At 35.8% G+C, this 27290-nt stretch overlaps 1 protein-coding gene and 1 long non-coding RNA gene across 3 annotated transcripts in view; both read left to right on the top strand.

Annotated features, from left to right (window-relative positions):
* LOC136417286 (uncharacterized) overlaps positions 1–27290 on the top strand; it is a 39127-nt gene that overhangs the window by 10954 nt on the left and 883 nt on the right. For both annotated transcript variants that reach the window (XM_066402912.1, XM_066402914.1), the window contains 3 exons: positions 22862–24133; positions 25134–25771; positions 27148–27276. In XM_066402912.1, the coding sequence (XP_066259009.1) occupies positions 22862–24133; positions 25134–25771; positions 27148–27276 (2039 nt within the window). The remainder of the gene's footprint in view (positions 1–22861; positions 24134–25133; positions 25772–27147; positions 27277–27290) is intronic.
* LOC136417290 (uncharacterized) lies at positions 16571–17076 on the top strand. The gene is made up of 2 exons (XR_010752797.1): positions 16571–16828; positions 16883–17076. It is a non-coding gene; the product is annotated as an uncharacterized lncRNA (long non-coding RNA).

Raw genomic sequence — 27290 nt, forward strand, 5'->3', positions numbered from 1 at the left:
CCTTTGAGCTGCAAGAAAGTTTTCTTGCTTGATTAGTAAACAGGTCCTAATAAGTCACATTAAGCTCGGGCATGCTTGCATGGAACACTGTGATGAACCGCTTCTTGTAAACTAATTATTCTCACGGAGTCAATCGGAGCTAAAAGGTTCACAAGCATTTTTATTTTAAGCACGAAAATGTTTGGTCGGAAAAAGTTTGACGAACCGTTCATCTAGTGAGAACTCAGAGAAAATGTTTTACGTGTTGCGCCGGATGATGATGATCATGTTGCCTGTGAGCTTGCTTGAAAAACTTGCGCATTTAGTGTTTTTAACGGTATTCACATTACTGAGCAAACTTTTATTAGCGATATGTCAATCAAAGACGTTCGTGATTTTCGTAAAGCGATTCTCTGCTCACTTAACATCTTAACAATCCGTTAGTTCATTAGCACAATGTTTTATGGGTTGGACTGTTTTAATCGGATTATTGTGTTTCACAAATTTACACTCCACTGCCAATACCAATAATAAGTAAATTCTTTTCGTTTCCGGCTCCACGGAATGCAAAGAAATCAGCGCTTTTTGCAATCGTTTGCTTTGGCGACCACCGATTAAAATATGCGAAATCTCGGTAAAAACGATTCTCATGTACTCGACATTTACTTCTAATTCTTTTATTATCTGCCATCGTGCTCAACCTTGGCAAGGTTGTTCTGGTAATCGCAGGTCATTTGCTCTTCTTCCATTGCCAATTGATCGGAATTTCAATCACGTAAAGTTTACCATGATGTCATGGTCGTGATATTATTTTACCATGAATTGTGGCTACCAAGTCTACTTAAAGAATTGAATACCTACTTTGTAAGCGATTTTACGTGACAAACTGGCTACTTAACAGAGAATAGGGCATTTTTGTCAGCATTTGTCTTCACGTCTGTGTTGGTACTACTAGGTACGTTTTCTCAGCCGCCAGCTGCGAGTCTTGTGTGTGGTCCAACTTTATGGGCATTGGATTAAAACGTGATATATCCCTGCATGTATATTTGACACCACCTGACTAACTAAACCAATATAAATTTCTTGTGTCCCAGTTAACCTTTCATTTCGGTTTCTAAAGTTTCAAACCGCCTTTGTTTTATTTCTTTACTGACTGGGGAATTAGCGGCGACCTTTTAGTACAAATTGACTTGCTCTCGTTACTTGAGAGTTAAATCCGAGCTTGTAGAAAATATGCAGATTTTACATCCTTACTGCAGGTTGGACGTAAATTATGATTCAACTAAACTGAACAAGACAATTAAAAGGAACGCGACCTGACCTTTATAATTGGCACCAGGAAGTGTGAGTCCACATTTTTCATACGCATATGCGGGTTCTCCTCGTTAACACTTTTGATATTAGGGTCAATGTCGGGTGATGTTAGATATCATTCCCTCGGATTTCCACATTGTCGAAGGAGGTTTTACCAATCTAAATTATAGCACGTATTTTACAATCAAAATTTACCACTGGACTGGACATAAAACTTACCTGAAGCAAGCTTTAGGGTGAAATAGTGGGGCGACCTACAATGTCGTTAATGTACCATCAGGTTCTAAAATAAAATAATTAAAAATAACAAAGTGTGCCGAAATCGAGCCAAAAGGATGCTGATTCCCCTTTTAGCATCTGAACGTCCGGCAACCGTTCGGACCTGGACGGCCGGAGTCTGAAAGGTACTCCCGGCCTTCTAGGATAGATTAGAAGACCCGGTTCTCCAGCTCCGAAAGAGGAGCTTTGGCCTTCCGGGCTGTTCGGGTCAGAAAGAGAGCCGCAGCCGTACAGGTTCAGATTGATATAAAAAAATATCGGGCGATTAGATCACTGCCTGTTGTAGAGAAAATGTTTTGATGAAAAATCGCCTGTGGAAGGAATTGAGACAACACATTCCGCAATAGCGATTTCGATTAAAAGAAAATGCGGCTCCTCTCCACCCTATGACCATTCTAACATCACATATTAAAACAACCAACGAATACCGCAACTTTCAACTGCCCTCTTCTTAGACATACAAATGGTCTTTGGTAGTACCTGCCCGGTGGTATATCCTGTGTAGTACTTGCTGCTACTAATTATAAACTTTCTACGTGAGAACAGACTCAGATTGAAGATCAGAACGTCATTATCATTTATCCTCATGCCAGAATAGAGAGTGCCTCAGACCCTTTCTCCATCTGTTCAACATACAGGTGACTCGTAATGCAATAGATACAGAATACATGCGTGTAGAAAACCCCAAAACATGTCCATTTCCCATATGGAATTTTGATCTTGTGCCTACAGTTGCGAAGATATTGACCTCATAAAATGTCTTAAGAAATCCGATGAAACTTTTTTAAGTGACCGAGAGCTCGAGAAAGGGTGACTTAGAGTTCGGTCACCGTTAAAATTTTATGAATTTTTTAATCCTAATTTATTTTACAATTAAGGTTGCCAGTTTTATGGCAAATTTAATTTTACAATTTTTATTCTCGTTAATTATTCGAGAATCCGCCCGTTTCTGAGAAAATCTCAATTTTATGGTAGCGGTCAACACCGATCAAACGGAACAAAAATGTCTGGTTTTATAATAGCGAATAAAAATGACTGGAAAACTTTCGTTTAATGATCAAGTTGATATGTAGTTAGAATTGGAATATTGCCACAGAAGTGCAGTTGAATACCAAAGAAGATTTCTTAATCGTATGATTCCAAATCGTCAAACATTTGCCATGTTGAACGGAGCACTCGGGAAACGGGTTCTCTTTACCAAAGCAACGCTGGAGGTCGCGTTTACGAAGTGAATGCACGAAATGAGGAGCGCGTTTTAGACAGTATTGAAAATAAACCCCAAACCAGTACCCAAGGAATATCCCGACTATTTAATATGTATTACAGTCTACGGTCCATCGAATTATACCATGTCCATAGCATCTTCAAGAAGTTCAAGAACTATTACCACAAGACTTACAGCCAAGGATGATTTTTTGTAATTTCACCCTAGCGTAAAACGTTGATTTTCATAAAACCATTCTCTTCACAGACGAACCTTGCATTACACAGAGAGGAATTACAAATCTGCACAACATTCATATCATGAATGCTCGGATCAAAATGCACATGCCACAGTAACCGATCATTGTCAAAGAGAGTTTAAACTAAATGTATGTGCAGGCATTGTTGGGCGACATTTGGTTGATCCAGTTAATTCACCAAACAATTTAAACTTATTTGTTTTTCTTACAAAATACTCTTACTGAGCTACTGGAATATTTGCCTTTACAATTATGATGCACAATGGTGCGCCTCCGCATTTCAGTAGGAATCTTCGGGAATTTTTAAACCAACAGTTTCCAAATCGATGAACAAGTCATGGAAATACCTGCTTTCAACACTGGCCACCGCGATGACCAGATTTAAATAAATGCGACTTTTTCTCTGCGGGACTTTAAAAGAATTTATTCGTATATTTAACGCCGATGATACGAAGGACGATTTATGGAACTGCATCATTAAGAAATGTTATAAAAAATTACATTCAATTATTGAATAGAATGGACGTTAACTTTCAGCGAAGGGCGCATTTATGTGTACGAAAATATGGGAGCCAATTTGAACAGCATCTTTGGATGAGTTTAATCGAATACGAAGTTTTTGAGTCGTATTATATTTTAAAATATATCATAACCATCTTGATCGTTATTTTTTACTATTACTTAATTCGTTTTATATAAATAGCAGTGTTTGTTAAGTTTTGCATTGAATGAAATGAATAAATTTAATAAAGCAACATCGTTTTATTTCTCGTTCACAAAAATCTTGTTAAAAAATTCCTGGTCATGAGTGCCTTTATACACATTTTATTGATTATATGCATGTCACAGTTAAGTTCTGGATGCTAAGTATTATTTATTATGATATGCAGCTGCTGTTTTCAGTATTTTCCATGGAATCCTAGACCAGCTATAATTGGAACGCCCTCTTAAAGCACTTAATTTCATTTTTGTTCGATGTAATCGGTTTAGACCCCTATCACAAAATCACAGTTTTCTCAGAAATAGACGGTTTTCCCTATATAAGAAAGACAGCTTCAGCTGAAGAAATAAATTATTTGCTGTAAACCCTCAGAACCTGATCATGTTACAATGAAACATTAGGACCCAGCTCGCTGATGCGAGAGCCTAACGAAAAAATCCTGAAATGACCTTATACCAGGGAATTATAGCCTTAACAAGGATGTAAGAGATCCATAAAGATTATTTATTGTTGTTGATGTGCAAAAAAATGCAATTTACATCTGATAATTAATTTATCATGAAAAAAAAAATCAGAATTAAGCTGATAAGTATGTTCTATAAAGAACTAAAATTGGAATTATCTTGAATAACCTGAACTACCTTATTATTATATTAAAAACTTGTTTTAATTCAGAATAATTACTGTCTTATTTTGAAATTAGTATTTACTCATCTTAAGTAAAATACAACCAAGCCCATGATACGTTATCATTTGAGTCTAACTTTTTTTGACTAGTATTTTCGAAGTAATATTAATTTGTTTGTTTAGTATTTATCTGAAACTAGTAAATATTTGTTGTATTACTATGATCATACTACATGACCGCCACATCGCTTTAATGTCAACAGGGTTGTCAACTCGGTAAAATTTCTACCCGGTCTAGTAGAAGTTGACTTTGGTTTCATTGGGAACATTTAAATCTAACAACGGCTAGATTTCTTAGTAGAAAAATATGCCGTTTAGTAAAAAATAATATTTGTGTTTTCAATTTAGCTTAGAAAAATGAACAAGTGAGTGATTATAAATAATATATAAACAGCTTTTAATCCTGCTTATAAACGTAAGACAAAATTATGGTGAAGGTGTTCTTCATGTTGCCCGTCTTTCATGTCCTAAAATCTCAGAATCCCATATGTTGATGTTAGGGTGGTACTGATGATAATTAGTACAATAGAACTAGTAGAATTGACCAATACAGGGTGTAACATAAGTAGGGGTTTTCTTTTTAACATAAACTTAAAAAAACTAAGCAATATTTTTATAAAACATTTTTTCAAAATCTGAAAATCAAGTGAAAGTTTTAATAAGTATCATATCCACTACTCATTACGGGACTGACTACAAAGGGTGTTCGAAATTGTCTCCAGTGGTTTCATTTGCACAAATTGTCACTCACCTTATCCACGATTCTGCATGCTGTTAGAAGAGATGGTTTTCCTCTAATTATTTCTTGTGCAAGGGCATTGCATGATGGACAATAATTGTCAATTTAATAGTATCAATAGTGATAATTTATCAAAATAACACCTGGAGCTAAACTTCACGACTAATTTTTAAGCGGCACGACTAAATTCCATAAAAACAGTAAACATTAAACGTTTTTTGCATTTTTACAATAGTTGATAATTTTTTGTGGGACATTTTATTTCCTTTACATTGAATTTGCTATTTTATGCAGGAATGGATTTAGATTTTATACAAAAATGTATTAAAACTCATCTGCGCATATTTCGTTTTTATTTTGAGGTTTCGAAAAAATGTTATATAAAAATATTGCTTAGTTTTTTGAGGTCTATGTCGTGTTAAAAGGAAGAGCCCTACTTATGTTACACCCTGTATAGTCAATTTTATGGTAGAAGTGGTATAAAATTAAACTAGGAGATTTCTAGTAGAAAATTAACAACGCCTTTAGTGGATTTCCAACATCCTAGCTACATCACGGGTCCCTAAAATCTACCAACAATCCCACCATACGATGATACACGAAAAAAAATGTACCCTAACATGAGTTAACGTTATTTCCACAATAGCATCAGTCATCTTTTCTTAAGCACTTCCTGCATTTTACATCTTCCCTTGAAGAGTCATACATATAGATAAGCCCACTGACAGGCTATCAAAATACAACTTCAGCATAGATAATCCATCTAAAGGTGGGGCCCACTTGACACCAACTTAGTGGCTTTAGTATTCACGACCCATGCGACCAATGCAACAATTTCGCAATCGATTTTGGGTTATAGGCACCTTCGAATGTTTTATAAACCTATCTGTATTAGTTCATTAATAACTCGGAGACCCGAACATAAAGCCATGGAAGTAGGGTGGGACCTGCATGTTGAAATCCCACCTGGTCTTTTTTCTTGTCCGCCCCTGGGCTTAATTATAGTACGGTGAGCTGTAATTGAATTAGGTGCATTACACAGAGCACCCACAGGTCGTAATTTTACGGACATAGATTGAGCGATATTATAATTTTCCGTGTAAAAAGATCTTTTAAGGAATGCCCAGTTGATTTTTTTTGTGCGAGCCTTCGCCCGCGAAAGTGCTTTATTCGGGCTTATTTAAATCAACGTAACGCGTTGATGTAATTAAGATTAATTTCTCCGGCATGATGGTCGGTTTTCTTAAGACTGCAGCAATTACTGTGCAAGCGATAGTTGCTACAGCAAATATACTTCATTAAACTGATTTTGAGCACTTATTAGAACAAATTATGCAACGCACATAAATAGGGAATTAAAATTAATGTTCCGTGAAAGATATTCTGATTGTTTGGTTATCTGGATACACTTTTGTTCGCTGCTGATATGAGATTTAGCAGTCATTACATGTACAATTAGTTTCATTATCGGGCGACTTGTAATCTACTTTGTTACATACCACTGATTTTTATAATTATCATTATTATACAAGTACGGACAACCAGCACCTTATACGTATACGCAATTTAGTATCTTAACGCAGCACTATCAGGCTGCAAGAACAAGCGCACACATTCTAAATGAACATTGCCAATCAAAGACAACTTTTATTGTCCAGGATACTTTACATTCGGCCTGCTACACGGTGTTTGAAAAAAACCTCCTCTCCGAGCCAAATCTGCACGTTCACGACTTTAATTTCCCCTACTCGCAACTATCCCCCTTAAAGAAATCGCCTTTCTGACATCCTGTAATTTAACTAAAATGAGCTAAGTGACGAAGTAGTTGGATATAATGCAAAGCTAAGAGTGCAGTTTAAATGCTTAGGCATTCGCATGCTAAATATCAAAACGGATGTGCTAATTAGAGCAATTAATAGAGCAAAGTGGCAAATAAATTACTAAAATTGTATTCTCTTTCCTGCGGCTGATGAGCGAATGCGTTTGGCTCATCAGTTAGGTGAAAATAACGGTTGTTTGAATTTGAGGATGATTTAGAATAATCATCGTTGTCAGCGAGTTCAGGGTCCATTCTGGAAACGACAGTCGAAAAGTGCCCTCGAATTACCACACTCGTTCCGTATCTCTCGGGCGTTGAAAATAACGCTCGGCGGTTCTGCGAGAAAGAGCGCACCTCAAAGGCCCGACATTATCAATTTTAATAACTCATGCTAAAATAATTGTTTTTTTCTTTTGATAACCCCGGTTTGTTGCATATTTTGGTTTGCGTCAAGTCGGCGGCATTACGTCACGACGCGTATCTTTTAGACCTCGTTTGCCGCTCTTGTTTTCGACACAAAAGCGCAATTTCAGAGCTAAAGTGCCGATCAAGGATTTAGACGCCATAATTGGGAATACTTCTAGGCGAGCCCTAGGTAGATAGCCGATCGATAACCATGAACATTAATTACATCCATCGTGCATTACATTACATCCAACGAAATAATATAAACAATTACATTTAGATTCGAGGCAACACAGCTTTAATGAATCCACTACAAGCGCGGCTCCAACAATGGAATGTTCCTTAATTTTTCAAACGTCATATGCAATTTGTTAAGTAACAGAGATAGATATTAATATGTTTAAATGTTTAAGAGCAATAAATTTGGTTCCAATATGGCTGCATGTATGTGACCATACGAATTAGTGCAGCTGTATTAACGACGCAGATAAAATTTTAATTATTGATTAAATCGGACAGATTCATTTAAATGTAAAAGTACGTAGTTTATTTTTTTCCGCTGCGACACGAATTCTTTTAGCTTTTAATCTCCACTCTCTCTGCGTTATTAACATTAAAATTACTTCCCTGGCGGAATACGACCCTGCCCGATAATGTTGCCCACTGGAGGCATTTCCGTTGGCTTTTATTAACCACCTGCCTATTTTTTTATTGTAAAAAGAACTAAATGGTTTGTCAGAACAGGTGCGTTATAGTAATCTTCCTCACTCTTTTAGCTTGTTTCTCCCAGCGTTTTTTGCGCTAAGATTCCAAGCTACATTCCTGTGAAATATAGCAAATTTGTGGATAATTTCGCCGATTATTAGCACTTTTGTCGGCCTGATAGTACCGTTGGTAAGAGGATAGTTTTCTGATCTATTAGAAGTACCGGAGATATGTTCCATATGTCTTGGCACGTTTTTTTTGCTGACACGTAATATCCTTTAGATATTATCTATAGACAGTTCTAGCAAATTTACTGCGGAGGGTTCAGAATTGACTCTGTTCCGGACATTAATATGTGTAATAAAAGCTATACTATATTGGGGAATTTTCCAACTTTCAAAAATTATTTAATAAAATATTGTAGAAAGGCATGATAACATTATGATGCACCTACTATTTACAGGGTGTTTAAATAATTCTTTTTTTGTATTAATTTTCACAAATTTTGAACAACAAACTTGAAATTATTCACACCGCTGTTTTTGGATTCAATAAATTAGACTTGAATTTTTCTAAGTAAGCTGATAGGAAATTCCACCACTGGTGTATTCACACCACACAAAATTGGAAAAACACTGAAAATTTAATTTACAATGAGCTGAATGATCTGATTTCGATAAAACTCATGCAGATGTAATCTTTGAATAATAAATAATACCCCAAAACGTAATTTTGGTTCCACGTTCATATTTACAATTTTGGTGTTGAAGATGGTATTTTGAAATCGAAACGTGGTATTTCCAAAAGGACATGACCGTATTAGGGCATTAATTTGCTTTTTCTGGGATATTTTTAAAAGTCCCTAATATGTTTTTGTAAAATGCTAAAACTGGGTATTAATCCCGGCTGAAAACCGCAATATTAACCAAAGCACTGTCTCTTATGTTTACCAATAGCCAATTGTTGAAAGTTGTATACATATACATATAAAAAAATTCATGGGATTTAATTTTCTATTAAATTTTAGCAAAAAACTTTTAAAAAACCTGAACTTTCCTGATTCTATTATTAAGAACATCAAAATTTTATACATATTAACGTGAAGAATTGTTTTTAAAAAACTACATAAAACGCATCCTGCTTTGTTTCTCACTCTTGAAGATCACAATCCCCACGCAAAAAAGCGAATGATAAAAAAGGGTATAAAGCAGTTTTATTACTTGCACTAGAATGAAAAAGATAAACTTAGACAGAACAGAAATACACATTGAAAAGAAAGAGAAAGAATGTTCTATCTGAGAAGTTCCATAAACTAATAAGAGCAGAGGTTTATATGTATAGGCCGTAATTATCGATAATGAGACAAGATTTTTCTACAAAGCAATAAAAGGAGCTATTATACTATCGCAACAAGGTAATTCGAAATTCAAAGTGTTTCTGAAGACTTAGCTTTCAGTACAAAAGCAATATTTCTTGTACGGCTTATTATTATTAGGCGTCGAGTTGGAAAGGAAAACCATTAATTTTCCCCATTGAAATTCGAAATGGCATTGTTTTGGATTTGACAGATGTTGATGAGCAGAGTAACTGAAGACCGAAGAGCGATTTTTTGGGGTGGCCCCGATGGAGCAAATCTAGAAAATAAGTAGAAATAAACGGGTGAGTGGCATTGGCGAACATTCCGCTTCCACCGGCGGGTGCTGCGCTGCAGCAGCCGTGATCGACAAGCCAGTCCGCAAGCCAGACCTAGGTGCCCTTGACTCGCACCGTCCACTGACCTGCGATGCTTGCCATTTCTTTCTTCCTTAAGCGCTCGCTACGTTCCTGCTTTGCACTCCATCCGAAAACTATATCGTTCAATCAAATTAAATCAAACCCGGTACTGTTTCGTTAATAACGCATCGTTCATTTATTTTAGGCGGGCCAGCAACGTGGAAAAGAAAAGAAGAAAGACCGCTACGAATAGAATAAGCCACGAATGTAGTTGTGCTCCGGTCTTCTCTCGATACACCAATCAAATTGCCGTGAAATGATTTAGTTACTTCTTTACTTAATCACTGTTTTAGACAATGCAAGAATAATTTTTGCGGTTCGGCAATAATTTCAAACTTTTTTTGTCTTCTGTTCGGCTTGCCATTCGCGATTTGCTCCGGTTCGGTCTTGCTAGTCTTCACTGAGTTCCTAATTGTTGTTTGTTTGTGATATAAGTTTTGTTGCCCCTTCTTCAAAGTGATATCTCTCAATATTTAAGGGTAAGTCTGTGCATCACACTGCTACACATCACACATTTCTACACTGCATCCTCTGTCTTTTAGCCAGAAAATTTCAAAAAACGCGTGGATGGAAATTTCGATCGAACGTCTCAGCAGAATTTTGAGATTTTCCTCTTAAATGCACCGCTATTTTAAGAGGTCTTTGTCATCTACACAAAATTTCCTTAAATAACTTCAAAATCTATGATCGCTCGATAAACTAAGACGTCCTAAATGACCAAAAATGTTTTCGCACAAAATCTGAAAAAGAGCAATTAACGCGACATCACTTTATTTTCAATTCACAATATGTGACAATTTCTGAGCGACACAAAACGCCATTTAGGTTTGTAAGTCATGTAACACTCTAATAGAGCGTTACATGACTTCTAGGCAAAGAGTGGCAGATGCGAACATACATAAAACTACCGCTAAACTTATTAAGGATACATGACAAATGATTTGATGTCTCTATAAAAGGATTTAAAATTACTGCTTTTCCGTAAAAATAAAGGTCGCATTTATAGCGATAACTTAGTACCTATGTAGCTGCTCATTAATTGGGTAATAAATTGTCATAAGAAGTTTTGATTTTTATGAACCTTTTTTTCGACAAAAAAAAAGAAACTTAAATATTCATGGCATCGAAATGTTTTTAGTACCATTACAAAATGTTTTGCTGCAATCAAAAAACATGAGAGAAACCTTAACATTACGCAGGCTAAAAAATCGTGATTTTCATATTAATTTTGCTTTCCTGCATAATACGGCTGCATAACTTCGGATTTGGATTATGTGTGATGCAACTGGATAAATTTTTTTAACAGTAATTTTTGGGTTTGTTATAATATTTTTTTGTCACAATCTGTTATACAAAAATTATGCTAAAGTTCATATTTCCAGAGTATTTAAGGGCCATTAAAGGATTAAGTAGAAGTTCCACAAATTTTCAAAAAAAAACCAACGTATTTCTAATATCCCAATTTGAATCTAAAACGCTTCAAATAGCAATTGCTTTTAGAGAGGTTTTGTGGCAAACCATATAAATTTGTGGGGAAATTTTGAATTTTATTAATAACATATTCCGCGTGACATAGAAAAGAGAATGTCCAGTAATAATGGGTTTATTTAAATAATTTTTGGTATGAAATTCGACTATTAAAACTTCTAAAAAAAATTAATTACGGCCAACCCTCCACGATTTTATACACATTTTTTAGCATGTCTAGGTATCAGCCTATTAAGATGATTCTACCAAGAGATTTCATTCTAGACTATTTGTGTAGCATAACAAAAAGCCGCTGGGGTTTAGGGGAGATGGGATAAAATGTAAATCTTGAGTTTCTATCAGAATCCAAAGGTTAAAAATATTCGATTTCTTGACAAAAACATGAATCCAATTCAAAACCATTCATACCAATACTTAAATTCTGGACAAAAATCCAAATTTTGAAGTTTCAATTCTGGGTCCAAAAAAATTAACGATTCTCGAGAATTTGGGACAATAATCCAATTTCTAGAGCTTCAATTCGCAGGACACGAAAAAATTTTAAAATCCTAAAAATTCATGCAGAAAAATGGAGAAAGTGGAAGATACGAAATTTTTTCTAAAAGCACACCAGCAGTTATGGAACTGCAGGGAAATCTTAGGGCATAGATATTTCTTATACGTCACGTGTTATTTATCGGTCTTGTACCTTAAATAGCTTTCATAATAACTACTTCTAAGCACTTATCAAATGCACTCCGTGGTAATACGTACTTGTATTTTGTAGCTAAACAAGTATTGATTTTGATATTTTATCTCAGCTCTCCTTCACTTGAAGTATAATTAATTAATTCACTTTTATGTGCATTCAAGCAACCCTCTATTTTTAACCGTTTTCGACATCCCAACGATGAAATTCGAGCTTGAAACACCCTGTACTACACTCTATCCCCTAACTAAGGCTAAAACTATGGTTCTTTACCCGCAATTAAAACCAACATTTCCACTTAAACGACCCAAAAGTCGGCCTTTTTCGATTGTAAAACCCGCATCTCACTCAAGGATACTTTCTAATGGGATGGGAACTAAAAAATGGGAAGGGCACCGAGTCGGAAAACAAACGTTCTAGTTTGCCAAATGTTAGGCAGGATGTTTACATCGCTAAACCTCAAATAAAGTGAAAAGTTCCGAGAATATTTTTCGTATATTGCACCAGGCGTGACTTAGTATCAGGTTTTTATTATTAGAGCCTGATAATGCAGCCGATTGCAGATAGGAAATGCCGCTTTCACTTTGGAAGGAAAGTCATTGAAAGGGCCAATATGGAATTTTTCCTGCGTGAGTGGTCCTGGCAGAGAGCATCCCTTTGAAAATTGAAAAATCATTTTCCTCCATCTTCGTTTCGCCTCTGTTCTCATGCAATTTCATGTTTTTAACATAAATTTTTTGCGAAAGCTGGGATACCTCCTTGATGGGAACTCGCGCACCAACCGGAAGCCAGCTATACCCTGACGTAAGCAGATGGTACTGCAGATATTTCAAAAAGAGCTTATTTAAGCGTATTCTTTGAAATTTGTAGCCATGTGTAAGCTTCAACTTTTAAGGATACGAATGAGCATGAAAGGAATCCAAGACATCGGCAACGAAATTTCACATACATCTGCACGATAAACCTTACACGTACTGCAAATAAGAATCGTGGTACTACGCCCACATTGGGAAAAATGTGAAACAAAATAAATTGTTGAAGGTGATCAACTGATTTTGCAAATGTTAAAGTCCCTTAACAGCTCCAAACTAGATTTCGTTTTAGTGCATTTTAGTTGCGGTTTCGCAATCCTGTGTTAGGCGTTTTTAAATCTGCTCAGCCTAATGACTTTGGTTTATGCAAATCGTTGCATATGTAACCTTTTTCTCTCCAATGCTGAAGTTCACATTCCTTCGGATTTTTCAGTCGGATTTCAAATCCCCGAGTGTTAATATAGATTTGAGAAAACGTGTATGAAACATAAAACCCCCTATAATGGCACGTTAATTTACGGTCAAGGTCCAAACGGCACATATAGTTTATGCCCATAAATCCGAATCTGAGGCAAAACCCATACCAACTTTATCAACGGTCGCTATTATATTTACTCCTTTACATAATGTAATTATGGTTGTCACATTTATATTCTGCTCAGTTATTTTCAGTTAATAACTTATGCAAATTTTCGAAATTTAAATAAACAAAACAAACGGGATTTAAGAATGGATTTACAGCATTTAAACGTATGGTTTTGAACATATGCCGCTTTTTGCCATTTCTATATTGTAATTTCGAGGGAGTGTTCAGTGTTTCGTTTAACACAACCAACCAACCAACTTGAGCACAACCCACGGAGAAAATGCCATTTCAAATTCATATGTGGAAAAAAAATGCAAATATTGGAAATATCGGTAATCCGGTTATGAAACGAAAAAACCTGGAAATCTTATCAGTATTAATATTTACTATTTGCGCAATACTCATTAGCAATAACTGTAACTGTGAGTTATCAAAAATCTTCTTAGTGATACCGCTCAGCCGAGCACTTTTGCACTGCAATTTAGTAATAGCTCTTCCAGGTTAAGTTCCTGTATTTAATTGGTGATTAAACTTTGCCAACCCATGGTAATAAACAATTTCATAATAAAATTAAATTACTATTAGAACAGGTAGCGAGATAGCATCAAAACAAGGTATTCAACAAACAAAACAAAACCTTTAAGATTTATGAATTTGTTGTTGTTGGTCACTAATGTCCAATTAATGAGTATTTGCTTTAAACGGCACATCATCGACAAAATGGCAATAGATGAAAATCTTAGTGACTAATGTAAAATGTCTCTGAAGAACCGATTTTTGAACTATCTTGACTATGATTGCGCTTTTGCAAGAAATATTCAAGATCTGCGCATATGCGAAGACTTATTTCGTTAAATAATTATAAACCACATCGTAGCTATTGATCAATTTATCGCTCTAATTGCTGATATCAACAATAATAATTTACACCTTGAGATACGTATTATTAGTGGGTACCTATATTCGTTCTCTAAGAACCTTTAATTAGCAAACTCTCAACATACGCAGGTACTCATATAAACGGTTCTAAAGATAAAATTGATAGTTATAAATTCTGGATGACCAAAAAACGAGTTTATTCGGTAATCAATTTGTAAATAAACCTATTAAGAGAATAATGATTTCTAATATGACTCAAATTAAGATATTAATTGCGTAAAAGGTTGTGTGATTGCTGGACTTGTCTACATGCGGGTACATAGGGTGACCCTTTCGTTGGTCGTTAGTTCAGGTTAATGATCTTATTTTCAAAAGTGATGTCTCATACGTTGATAAATATTCCGGAACTATGACCAGACAGTACAAACCGTTAAAGTGTGAAAAATGTAAATTTGTATGCATGACTGTCTCAAGAACCACCGAAGGTAGTTGCGACATATTTCATAGGAAGTGTGCAGAATCCTCCATATAACACAAAAGAAGGCAAGCTATCGCGTGAAAACGAATAATAATTAAAAAAGATAATTTAAGACTGTAGTACTTTTTGAGCCACCCTGTATAGGCCTTGCTCGGGGCCTTGCCACATTAAAATTGTACAGGGTCATTCCGTATTCAGGATGTCCCAGTGTGTAATCGGTAGTTATCTCTTTTCGCGTTAGAGCTGGAACAACGTTCAATACAAGAAGTAGCTACAGTTATAGAAAGAAGTGCTGTGTATACCCTAGAAACTATAGGAAAATATATAGGGTGTCAAAAGAGAATGGTATTTCTATGTTGTTTTTTTTAATTAGAATATCCTCGATATTATCATTTCATTGTGATTTATAGGTGATTCTGTGCAACTATTACGAAGCATGTCGTTGACCTAAAGTAATCTGGTAAGTCCATTACGGCCGATTTTGCGGGAAAAGCAAAAAAACGATATTTTCAAAGTGGGTGATTAATAGATCTCGTGAAAATAAATTTAGAACAATAGTTGCAACGCGCAAATGCAATGTGGAATGTGTGACCGGCATTTTGATGAGTGGAAATTATTAGATTTCATGCATTTCCCCCAAGAAGTTATAGGGGAAAAAAAGTGCATTTTATTTCCTGTATGTGTACTAGTCCTCGAAGTAGTTGTGTATTTTTTTCTTTTTCAATGAGGCCATTGAGGTTGTTTGCCTGCGACCGTCTGATGAGTGCCAATCGGCATGAAACCAGTACCGGCTGGCTGCAAAGTGAACCGTTTCTGAACATGAGAGCATAATCTCGCGTGATAGTTTTTGGGATTAATCGATTTTTTTTATTTCAATCAGTACCTATGTGCCTTAAATAAGAATTTATCTACACCTTTTTTGCGACATTTTAAGTGTATTAGTGATTTTTGTATAAAAATAATGTATAACATTGAATTTTATCTAATCTCAAAATTATTTCGCTGTCAGTATAGTGTAAAGGCGGCATGTTAGTTATATAAAACATGATTTTTAAATTTAAAAAAAAAATGAAATAACTTGACAGTCGTATTACGCATACACGTAAATCCAGGAATGAGTCACTTTTATATTTTTATTTATTTTTTGGCACTTCTGACTGTAAAGATATCGAAACCAAATATTGGTTTACGGAGTGGATGAAAAGGTCGAGAATTTTAAAATTCCTACTAGAAGCCTTTCTGCATGTGTTACCTATTATGTCCATTACCGAGAATGACATACTTTCCAATGAAATATTAAGTTTACTAGATGACCGACATGTCTAAAATTATATATCACCAAACGAAAATCTTCCATAAACAGACCCATTGTTTGATCGGAATTTATACTGCTTTTAACACCAGGAACAAGTAGATAATCACGACTTTTTTCATCTCTAATCTCTATTTACAATATGAACAACGGTGGGTATCTCACGAATGCCGAAGCTGTATTAAGTGAATTTCTCTACTTTCGAAACGCAAAATGTTGCGTTTGTAGATCCTAATCATCCGTATCTTTTTTATATTTTTTATTGTATGTTGCACATTTTTTGCAATTTATTTTTGTTTTTTTTTGGATTAATCTTACTTCGAGTACGTACAAGATTGAAGATTAGATAGTGTGGGATTGCCATTGGTAAATAGATAAAGCTTTGTTGGCATGATCGATGATGTATTGGAAAAAAAACTGTTTTTATTCGACGAATATTAAAAGAGAGTTACGCATTTCCTGCTCTTGGTGGTACTAAATTTGCTTGTGTTCCCTCAATTCAAAAATTTTTTTTTGGTCATCAATCATAAACGGTGAGTGATAAAAACATATCAACGCAACTCCCGTAAACAAAAAACAAAAACTCACATGTTACTCTCTCATGACCAATGTCTAATCATCCACAGTCATGTTCGGTAGAATATCTTGAATGACACAAGGTAAATAAGATCGAAAAAGTCATCTTTTAATTTAGTCGATAGGTAAGTGATTAGTCATGAATTACTCAGGCTCAGTAAAAATACAGAATTCCTTAGATGTAATAAGAATCTCGTCATTAAATAGTTAACATAAATGATAGTATAACCGATTCTCACGCAGTCTGGTAGCTTTCATTAATAACGTTTTCTTCGACCGCTAAGTAGAGTTGTTAGTGCGATTATGTTGTTTAAGGTGTTAAAGGTGGTACCCTAGGTCAGCTCAAAAGGAATATGTGCACTATTATCCGTAAGTTCAAAGTTTTTAATTTTTTAGTTTTAATGATTTTATAGCATTTATTTAAAGGAAGCTATCGGGGCTATTAGCAAAAAACTTCTTCATTAGCTACAATCCAAGGCATGTAATTGAATAATTTTCAAGGTTAACACACATTATTATAATAAGTAATTGGAAGTGATATTTCTCTTCTAAGCAATTTAAAATCAAGTAGAATGTATTAATCACAATAGGAGCATAAGAAACCTGAATCTTGGGAGTTATTATAGTAGTTTAATGAATTTTATCCGAGTGCGAGAATTGTGGACAACTCTTTTATATCACCGGTGCTAAAAATTGGTAATCTAAAACTACTGGTAGTTTAATAGTCTTCTTTCGATGCCTTCGTTTAGAAGACATTTAAGTCTATGAATGAAAAACGATTCGGAAGGTCAATGTCTTGGAGTCTTATTCATATAATTTTGTTTGCAGATTTTTATTCGACAGGCTCAATTTAAGGACTTTCTTTAGGGTTACGGTGACTGGTTAAAAACCTAGTCATCAGAACCTCCTATATATTTTTTCCCATTTTTTGTTCTTCTTGTTGCTATTTTGAAACTAGAATTTTACGTTCGATCTACAGTTGTGGATTCAATTTACAATAATGTAGATTCAATTTCATGGTTGCCCACATAGTGTCGGTTTGGTGTCCATCCAGGATTATCGATCTCGATCCCTCTCTTCCCGCGATGGCCCAGAAGCATTCCTTCAGAGAAATTTTGTTCGTCCTTTATTTCATCATGCTCGATTTCTTTCCGCTTCCCTCCTCTACTTTCGCCTTAATTGTGAACCTAAACGTATTTGGATGATATCCGAACGTTTCTTGCTGTTCGGTTCCGGAGGCCGATTCCTAACAATACCAATAGTTATTTTCCTCCAGTTTGTTCCGGTCTCCAGTTTACCCTTGTTCGTTCTAATGTCTTTTTTGGATCATTTTTCCTGAAGCCCAAGCTGAATTCGAGAGAAAGACCTTTTTGACCCCACTCACTCCAAAACGTGAGCAAAACTTTTCTTTTTTCCCTTTCACTTTTCTCAGCAGTCTCACATCCTGATTTCGGAAAATTCATTGAGACCAAACGAGAGCCTCATTCGTTGAATTGTCTCGCGATTCAACTCCCATTCAATGCATATTGACCAGATTTTTGGATGCGAAGAGTAGAACTCTCTTGAAAAATGACGTCAAAGTGCCGCGTATTTGCCGACATTATAAGTGGTGGAACGAAAAAAACGGAACTTGGCTTTCCCTTTACTTTCTGACTGTTTCTGTATAATAAATTATTCATTAGGAAAATATGCTGGAAAGGAAGGCAAAAAAGATTTGAGTAATTACTTATAAAATAGATTGATTTACTAATTAAATAATCACAGTGTAATTAATTGGACTATCTTAACTGCCTAACCCAGCCTGCGGGTAACCCATATTTAAACAAAATTTCTCAGATAAACTGAAAAGTAATCCTGAAAATTGTATGTGCATAATCAAATTATATCTATTATATCAATCCTTTAGTTTACCAGTTGCTTAGTTTTATGGGAGTACTTAAGATAAACGCCTTTCATTGGTACATCGTGCACGTTCAATCCTTCAAAATACCTTCTAAGCGCGAATAATAAGTAATCCCCTGCAATAAGTGTAAAGTTTTAGTAAAAAAAGGTAGTTTATTATTATGACATTTATATAGTGTAGAATCCCTCACTGCAATACTTTATGTCGGAGATATCAAGGAAGTCATATAGCAAGCCAGTGTTATTGAAATATCTTAACCACGACCGCTGAATCCGCCACATTAGTTTCCTGATCGTAAAGTGTATAGACGCGAAAATAAAAAAGTAGCGCGATGACAAACAAAACGAAAACTTTCGTTTCTTTGGTGCTGAGAGGTCAAGAAGATGCACGATTTTCGAGTTTGCAGGTCAAATCTCGGGTCACATCATAATAGCTAACTCCTGAAGAAAAGCTTATAATTGAATTCAGGAATGTGACTCAATCGTGCTATACCACCAAGTGTGTTAGTGCGCTTGTCCGGATCGCATGCGAATCGCATCCCCTATAAGTACAGCGAAACCTCTCGTTACGGACACCTCTAATAGACGGACAGCTCTCTTGAATGGACACTTTTTGTAGGTCCGGATTAATCTCTATTATTTTTCGTACGTTCATAGCTCGTTTGACCGGAGAGTCTCTTGGGCGGACGAGGACACGCAAAGCCGATCCCAATCAATATGAAAACCCTCTCTTGAACGGACAACGGTGAAAACAACTTGTTCACGTATGTGCAGAAATACCGGAGCTTCCCCAGTTATGACGGTATTTTCTCGTTGCGTCTGTCGTAGATTTGCTTATTTGTTTTGTTGAACTTTTTATTCTATAAATGTTAGATCATCCCAAGAGTGGGCGAAGCAGATACATCCTCAGCAGTGGCCAAAATGTTATTTAGGCCAAAGGCGGCATTTGTGAGGTGTCGATTTTGTTGAAGGACGTGGGGATCCATTTGCACTAGAATTAATATCTAAATTAACTTTACACCTACAGGGTGTTTTACTAAAGGAAAAAACTCGACAAACCACCCTTTTGGAGTACTTCAAACCGAAATAAACTTGTTTTTGTGTTCTGTTTTATTATATGTTATAAGTTATGTTTCATTATTATTCTTGGTTTGTTGTTAACTATTTATGCTTCAATATAAATAATTTTTAATTTTTTTGTAACATTTTGCTACATTTTTTTGACGGGCCACTACTTTAAACGGACACTTCTTTATGGTCCCCTAGGTGTCCGCCCGAGAGAGGTTTCACTGTAGATGCTAAAAACGATCATCGCAATACGAAGTCCCTGTATTATCGCCCTCATGATTAATTTATTCGCAAATAATGATGTTTACTGTCAAATCGATTCCAGTTGCTCGTTTCAGATTTAATCTACTAAGTTCTAATTATTTTTGCTTGGTTCCCATTGAATTCAATTAGAATTTTAAATACATCGTCATGGATATTTCTGATTTCTACATTTTTTGTTCTAAGGCCTTCGAAAGATTATGAGTGTTTCTGAATCCTCGGAGATTATCGATCGTGAGAAGGAATTGTATAACTCAGGCATCAATCAAACGCTCTAGTATTAAATGCCTGGTCGCCTTGCAAAACGCCGCATTAAATATTCTAATACGCGTCTAGTGGATAAATATTGCATTTGCAGCATATTGCTAGTATTTTTCACTCCATATAAAGTGGCAGTTTAGAAATAAAACAAAGTAACAGTATTTATAATAGTTAGACTGTCGGTCGAGGCATTTACCACGGACAGTGTAATTTATACAATTAGTTTCATATATTTTTTTGCTACATGGTTTAAGTTGCTGTTGTAAAATGACACCTTATAGTTTTAACAAATCCAATGGAGCACGGATGAAATTCTTGCTCTTGCAATAAAAATGGTACCCGTAGCGGTACTTGTTAATGCATCGCGTTTCTTAGCAACTTATCTTCGCGACGCAGAATTTGCTGATATCCGAGCACAAAAGGTACTGCTTCATTTTTAGAGGACTCGCCGCAGTAAAAGGATAATGTGGATTTATTTAAGCCGCATGCAAATAATAAATATTTAACGGATTGGCATTGGTACCCATACACACTCTTTCAAAAACGGGATATTCGATCGCATCAGACATCTGCCCCGCTGTAAAAAAAATATATCGACTGAATTCCATAAAGTACCGTTGCTTTTCGTTTCTCAGGTGTGGGTGCAGGATTACGTCATAACATATTTTTAACATCAAAAGATAATCTAGACTTGACAAACGGATTTGGCCGAACATGCTGAATCCTTGAAATAAATTAAACAAGGGTCTATTTTCTCTTTTACTGATAACTCCACTGAATGAGCCCATTCTTATCTTGTTAATAACCTTGCTAGATTAAGCCTTAATCTCTATTAAGCTAGGCAGGGCTCAAAGGTGCATTACTAACAAGTCAAATAAAAATTCTTAATTGGAAAATTCTTCAATAACCGCGAAATAATACCAAAATAACGTTCGCCTCATAAAGGAATCATGGAGGAAGCGGCCATCGTCAGCGAATACATTCTGATAAGTGAATCAGACAAAAACACTTTTGGGTTCGCATAAATCTTCAATCAGAACTTTTTGAACCATCCTCGTGATATGATTCGAGTGAGGAAAAAGTTTCTAAGTGTTGATAAATTTTATCGAAAGGCGAGAAGTAAAGTATTTCAGTATTGTATTAGCGAATGTCTTTATCAATAACATACAGTCTGCCAATGCAGCCGATACAATGCAACACGGCAACTTTTGATGCCTTTTTTCAATATTTGCCGCACAGTCGTGAATGAGCCTCTAGTAGTGGCTGCACTAATTATAAGCAACTGGTGAGTTTAATAATTTTCTTCAGGGAAGTACACATTATAACTCTAAGATGTGGATCGTTTCATAAGAAATTTAATTAGCTTTTTTGCCTGTTTTTTTTCAATAAAAACCTCAAATTGTCTTTTGCTCGACATACATCTTGCCGTATCATATAGTGTTTAATAGACCCAAAAGATGACCGTGGCAATCTCGGCCAAGTGATTCTCCGCCGAAGCCCGGCTTTATCACATAAACTTAAGTTTAATTGGTTCTTAAGCTATTCTTTTCATATCTGAAGTCTTTAATATTTTTCAGAATCGGTATGAATTCACACTTGAATAAAACACTGTTATGGTTAAAATGTTTGAGAATAGCTCCCGGAACATCACAGAATTGTTGTACCTGCAATTTTCGTGGATTTTTTACGTGTGTGGTACTAAAGTGGGTGTTACCATAGTTAGCCGATTATAATCGAAATTGAGAGAGAAGGGAATGACATGCTTATTTATTTTAATAGGGGGTGTCCCAAATTCCGCTCTTAAGATTGCGGATCTCGAACAAATATTAGAGATTCAAAGTAAATTAAATAAAGAATACTGTTCGTATCATTTTTTTACGTTAAAATAAATTAATAACATCAAGATTAAGCGGTAATAAAGTTCAGGCAGGTAAACATTTTTAAATGAGACATATTTTGAAAAATCCTGACGGTGAATATTTTTAACCGAAACGTTGCACACCGACAAAAAGGAAAAGTTGCTGATGTCATTGGGAAACCGAAAAGTCATATTTTCGAATAAGTCATTTCGTGTAGTAGTTTGAGAAGAACGTAATATTTCAATTACTAAAGGAGCAAAATACTCTTCCACCATAGGTGACCCAGCTTCGCCTTCATACCCTCATGTAGTGAGTCGAATATGGGGGTACAAGTTATACCTCCTTTATTTGGAAACTATTTTTGTAAACTTTCTACACAAAATGCTTCTTTCTCAGTGTATCCCAAAACCACCTCGGGAGCTTAGCTTGGACTACAATAAACCTAAACTGTAAAATTTATTGAGAAAGAACCATTTCACTTAACACGTAAAAATAGCAGTCAACGAACGAGAAAGGTATAAAATATTTGCGTCATAGACAACTTGTGAAATTCTCATTGTGACAAATTGGTGTTAAGGACATTATTGGTCACACATTCAATTATTACAACTTTTCAGAATAACAAATAAACCGATCCATATATTCGCCTATAATACCGCTGAGTAAATTAATTCTTACTAAAGTGTCTAAATTCAGACTAAAGTGAACCATCGCAAAACCTCATTGATGTCACGTACTTATTTCTATTTCTATAGTAATTTACCACAACCTTGATTGAACGTTGCCTAATACATGGTTTCTCTTCAGATAAACAAAGCCCTATGGAAATTCCTCCAAGCGATTCCCGGCAACCTCCAGATGGCCATGAGTTTCCAGACTTCATAGAAGCGACCTCTAAAGTGGCCTTATTTTCCGACAGCTATAAATCGAAGCCTGAAGAATGCGACACAAACTTTAAGTCGACTTGGAGCCAGCCTGTGATAAAGCCTCTAGACAGATCTATGAGCAGCTCAAACTACGACTTAAGGCCCACCATGAACGACTCCGACGAGGAGAAGTATGTTTCAATGGAGTCCAACTTGTTGCATACCAGGTCGCAAAGCTTGATTGACATGAGCGTATTTTCCAAAGAGAAGACCGCAAGTAAATGGAATACTTTGATGGAGCAAAGAAAAAGCAGGTTATCCAAGCTTAAAGGATTGGTGATTCCTGAAACGGCTGAAAATGACGTTACTCCTCAGGTGAATATTCCTGAAATCAAGAGCATTGCAACCTCGCAAATCGATCTTACAATAAAGCCGAACTTCAACGACTTAGCCAAGCCAGTGCCAAATGTGAATCTTGTAAATCCGGTGGTCCAGGTGCAAGTGCCATCATGGTCCTCGAATACAACTCTGCCGAAATATTCGCCGGCTTTTAAACGGAAAAATCTGCACGTGTATTCGACGACTAAGAGGAGCGATAGTAGCGACGCTGAAAGCAGCTACGACGAATACATTAGCAAATACAACGATAATTCCACTAGGATCACCGATGATCCTAAGTCGCTGGAAAGCATTTCTTCCCCAACCAGATCAGATTACAGTTTCGACTACACAAGCATCAAAACCATATCTGTTAAAGACAACCACTTCAACAACACCAAGGATTTTGGTGACAGCGACAATGACTCAGCGGTCAGTTCCAGTCAATCCAGCTACAACTCTAGGAGCTCCCCTCCCCCATCACCTATTTCTGAATCAAACGGCCAAAACAGGATGCTGAAGCCTTGTAGCGTGGAAGCTATCAATAGAAAAAATATTTTGGCTTCAGCTAAATGTAGTAGCGGCAAAGACATCAAGATTGGGTCTCCGGTGATACATAGGAAGAGTTCTCTTGAGGAGGGGAAGCCTGAGGAGCCAGCTGTTATGAGGCTCTCAGTCGATGAGACCTGCCGAGTTAGTGTAGATGAAGATGTCAAAATCAATGGAACTGTTGTAGATAATGTAGAATTAAGGGAAGCAGTCGTCAGTATAAATAGATTCACTCCAGTTGAGGAGCCGGTGATAGTGGAGGTGGTAACAGCTCCAGTTATTAAAGGTACGTACTGCACTGGTAGTGGTAAAAATCACAAGTACTTTTTTGTGAATTTTTCGTGGCTTTTACGCTTTTTAGTAGGACTTCGAAAAGTGCGTATTTTATTTGTACTAAAACTCATCCCCCTTGATTAGTATCTAAATATAAAAAATATATATACTGGGTGAAAAATACCTCAAAACACTAAATTTGTCAATTACACCTTTAATCACTTGACTTCCCATAGAGAATGAAATGTTTTTTGACGACAAATTCCCAGATGAGATAATGTCTAAGTTATGCAACACTGCAAATGAAATTTTATGAAATATTTAAAAAAGGATTAGTATGCGTAATCCAAATTCATCTTCAATAATTAGAATTATTAATCTTCTTAAGATCTTATATATCGAGCGATTTCAAAAGTTACATACTAACTAGATGGATTTGTAGATTGCCATCTATGAGAATAGTTTAGTTATTAGGATTTGCGTCCTATAGGAAGACATAAAAATAATATAAATATCAAAATGTACGTTTACATCCTTTGCCATAAAAGCGCTAATTTACCATTGCTAATGCAGCCACATTACAGTAAAAAAGGCATTCAAAAGATAATGGTTTTGAATTTGCACATCATTATCAACTGATTCCGTTCTACATTCTTAGTTCTTGTCATTTATTATGCTGTAAAATGAACCAACGCAATAGTGTAATGAACATGCTACTGGTGTTGTTGGTAGAAAGAACGCTGAACTGATTACTTCAGTAACTACGTTACGTAGTTGTTACTTAATGGAGAAACAGTGCAGAACTTTTTTGTATGGTCTGTTATAGGTCTCCTTTCAGATCGATTGCAAGTGAACACTTAATAAGAAAGAGTAACCACAACCATCCCAAAAATTATTAAATCTGAGATTAGTTTTTAATTATTTATCGATACTTTTTAAATATTTAGTCAAGTAACATGTTTATTACACTACTTTGGAGGCAATTTAACTAATAAATAATTTATTTCTTTCAGAAAAGACGCAAGAGAAACCGATACCGACTAAGAGAACCCACATACAACCAACAATAAAAGAGAACAAACCGCAAAATGAATTAGCAGAAAATAGATATGACAGTTTGCTACAAAGGCACAGTGCTTCTAGTATATTAGACAAACGTTCTAAGCCGGTGAACGTTAGAAGTCTTAAGGCAAATTTCGAAAACTCTGCCACTCAGTCCCTGCCAGTATTTCCTAAAAGCTACAAGCAAACCAATGGGAAAACTCCCCCAGTAGTACCACCTCCAGAAATCATCTTTGATAAACCTGTGGCAGTTGCGAGAAGGCGATCTGAAGATTTCCAAATAACGAGCAGAAGAAAATCAGACGAGAAATTCTTATTCCGGGAAATATCCAATGAAGAAAAACCGAAAGTCGAAGCTAGAAGGTTGTCTAACGGCAGCAGTACTAACAGCATATGCAAAATGGAGCCTTCTAAACCCACGCGGAATACTTTTAGGGAGCAGCAAAGTGTGGATAACACTTTAGAAGACGATATAACTTCACTGCCGATTGTTGAACTTAGAACTGTAGAACTCAATGTAGATCAGCCGGGGGCAAGCTTAGGGATTACCTTGGCAGGAGGAGTTGATTATGAAAACAAGAATATAACCGTAAGTACTATTTATTAATTTTTATGATTTCACTTTAATATGGATTATTCATTTATTTTGTGCTTTAACTTATTTGTGCTTATTACATCGATATCAGGTAACTTTAACTGATCATAACTCGGGGTGTTATGACTCCCAGAGGTTCGTTGCATACGGGGTAGTCCGGGCGGGAAAATGTAAAAAATTAACTGATGATGTAAGTAATACTGATCTTCACTCTACATTACTATTGATAACATAATTATTATTAATCTTAAACTTAAATGCCCAACCAGTTCTCAGCCTTTGGTCTTTAACTGCTGTTGTAACTTATTACAAATACAGTCGTTCCGGAAATAGCAATAGTTCAGTCACTTGTCACTTTCAACAAAAAATGATCACCCTGTACAAAATTAAACTCAAAAACCGAAGGAGCTGCTAAACAGACATTTTTTTTTTTTTTTTGGGACGTGAACTCTTATAAACCTCCTAATTCCATGTCCAATGTTGGACGATCTTTATGACTTTTTTTCGGTAATGACATTGCTTACTTAGATTTTAAACTGTAAGAAATTTTGGAAATTCCCATCGCCCGGACCTACTACAAATCTCTCTTGCAAATCGCCTATATTACACCTCATTGTGTAACAACAGATAAGTCTATTTGCATGACACTAATAAATACCGATACGGAAGAAGGTGTCGCATTTCAATTATGCTATGCGATTCTAAGAAATTCTGACGCTAAATTAACCGCAGTTATTTAATCATATCTAGTCTATTTGGTTTGGCGGGCTTTGATGGAATATAAAGAGGACGCTCATCATTAAGCGTAATCTGCATATAGAACTATACGGATGTAACATGTGAGGTCTGTGGACTCTTTAGTATGCGATTTTACTACCGCGCTCACATTTCTTTGACTTGGAGCTTTCTTTCGCCAACTGCAATTTTGTATTAAAATGTACCTCAAGGTATCGATTTCAGATTTATACCTACATATCCATCCACTTACGTGCTCATAAGTACCTATCAATGTCGCCTAACATGTGTGGTTTGATTTAATGGTTGTTATTGAATGAATATGACTTAATTTTATGAGGTGGTGGGTTGAAACTCATTGGATACATGTTTTCATGTTTGTTTTTGCAAAAGTCGTAAATCCGGTACCCGTATCAGATTTCGCGAGTAGAACGACGTCTTATGATTGATTTCGATTTTCTCTTTTAAAGTTTCAATTTATTCAATTCTCAAATTACAGTCGAGGTAGACCGCTTCATTAAACATCCGGGGCAAGAACTGTGAATTAGTATTTGTCCCTGCATTGCCACATAAATCACATCCCCACCAAAAATGGTAGTGCGTTTGCATCAAATAATACTATGTGCAATTTTCAGATTCATCGAATAAGATATGGTAGTACTGCATACCAGGATGGCCAGCTCAAGAAAGGGGACAAAGTGGTTTCGATTAATGGGCATTCACTGACTGGATTGACCCACTCGGAAGCTACAGAACTCCTAAAGGTTAATAAAAATCC

This window comes from Euwallacea similis, chromosome 27, assembly GCF_039881205.1.
Source record: "Euwallacea similis isolate ESF13 chromosome 27, ESF131.1, whole genome shotgun sequence".
Lineage (NCBI taxonomy): Eukaryota > Metazoa > Arthropoda > Insecta > Coleoptera > Curculionidae > Euwallacea > Euwallacea similis.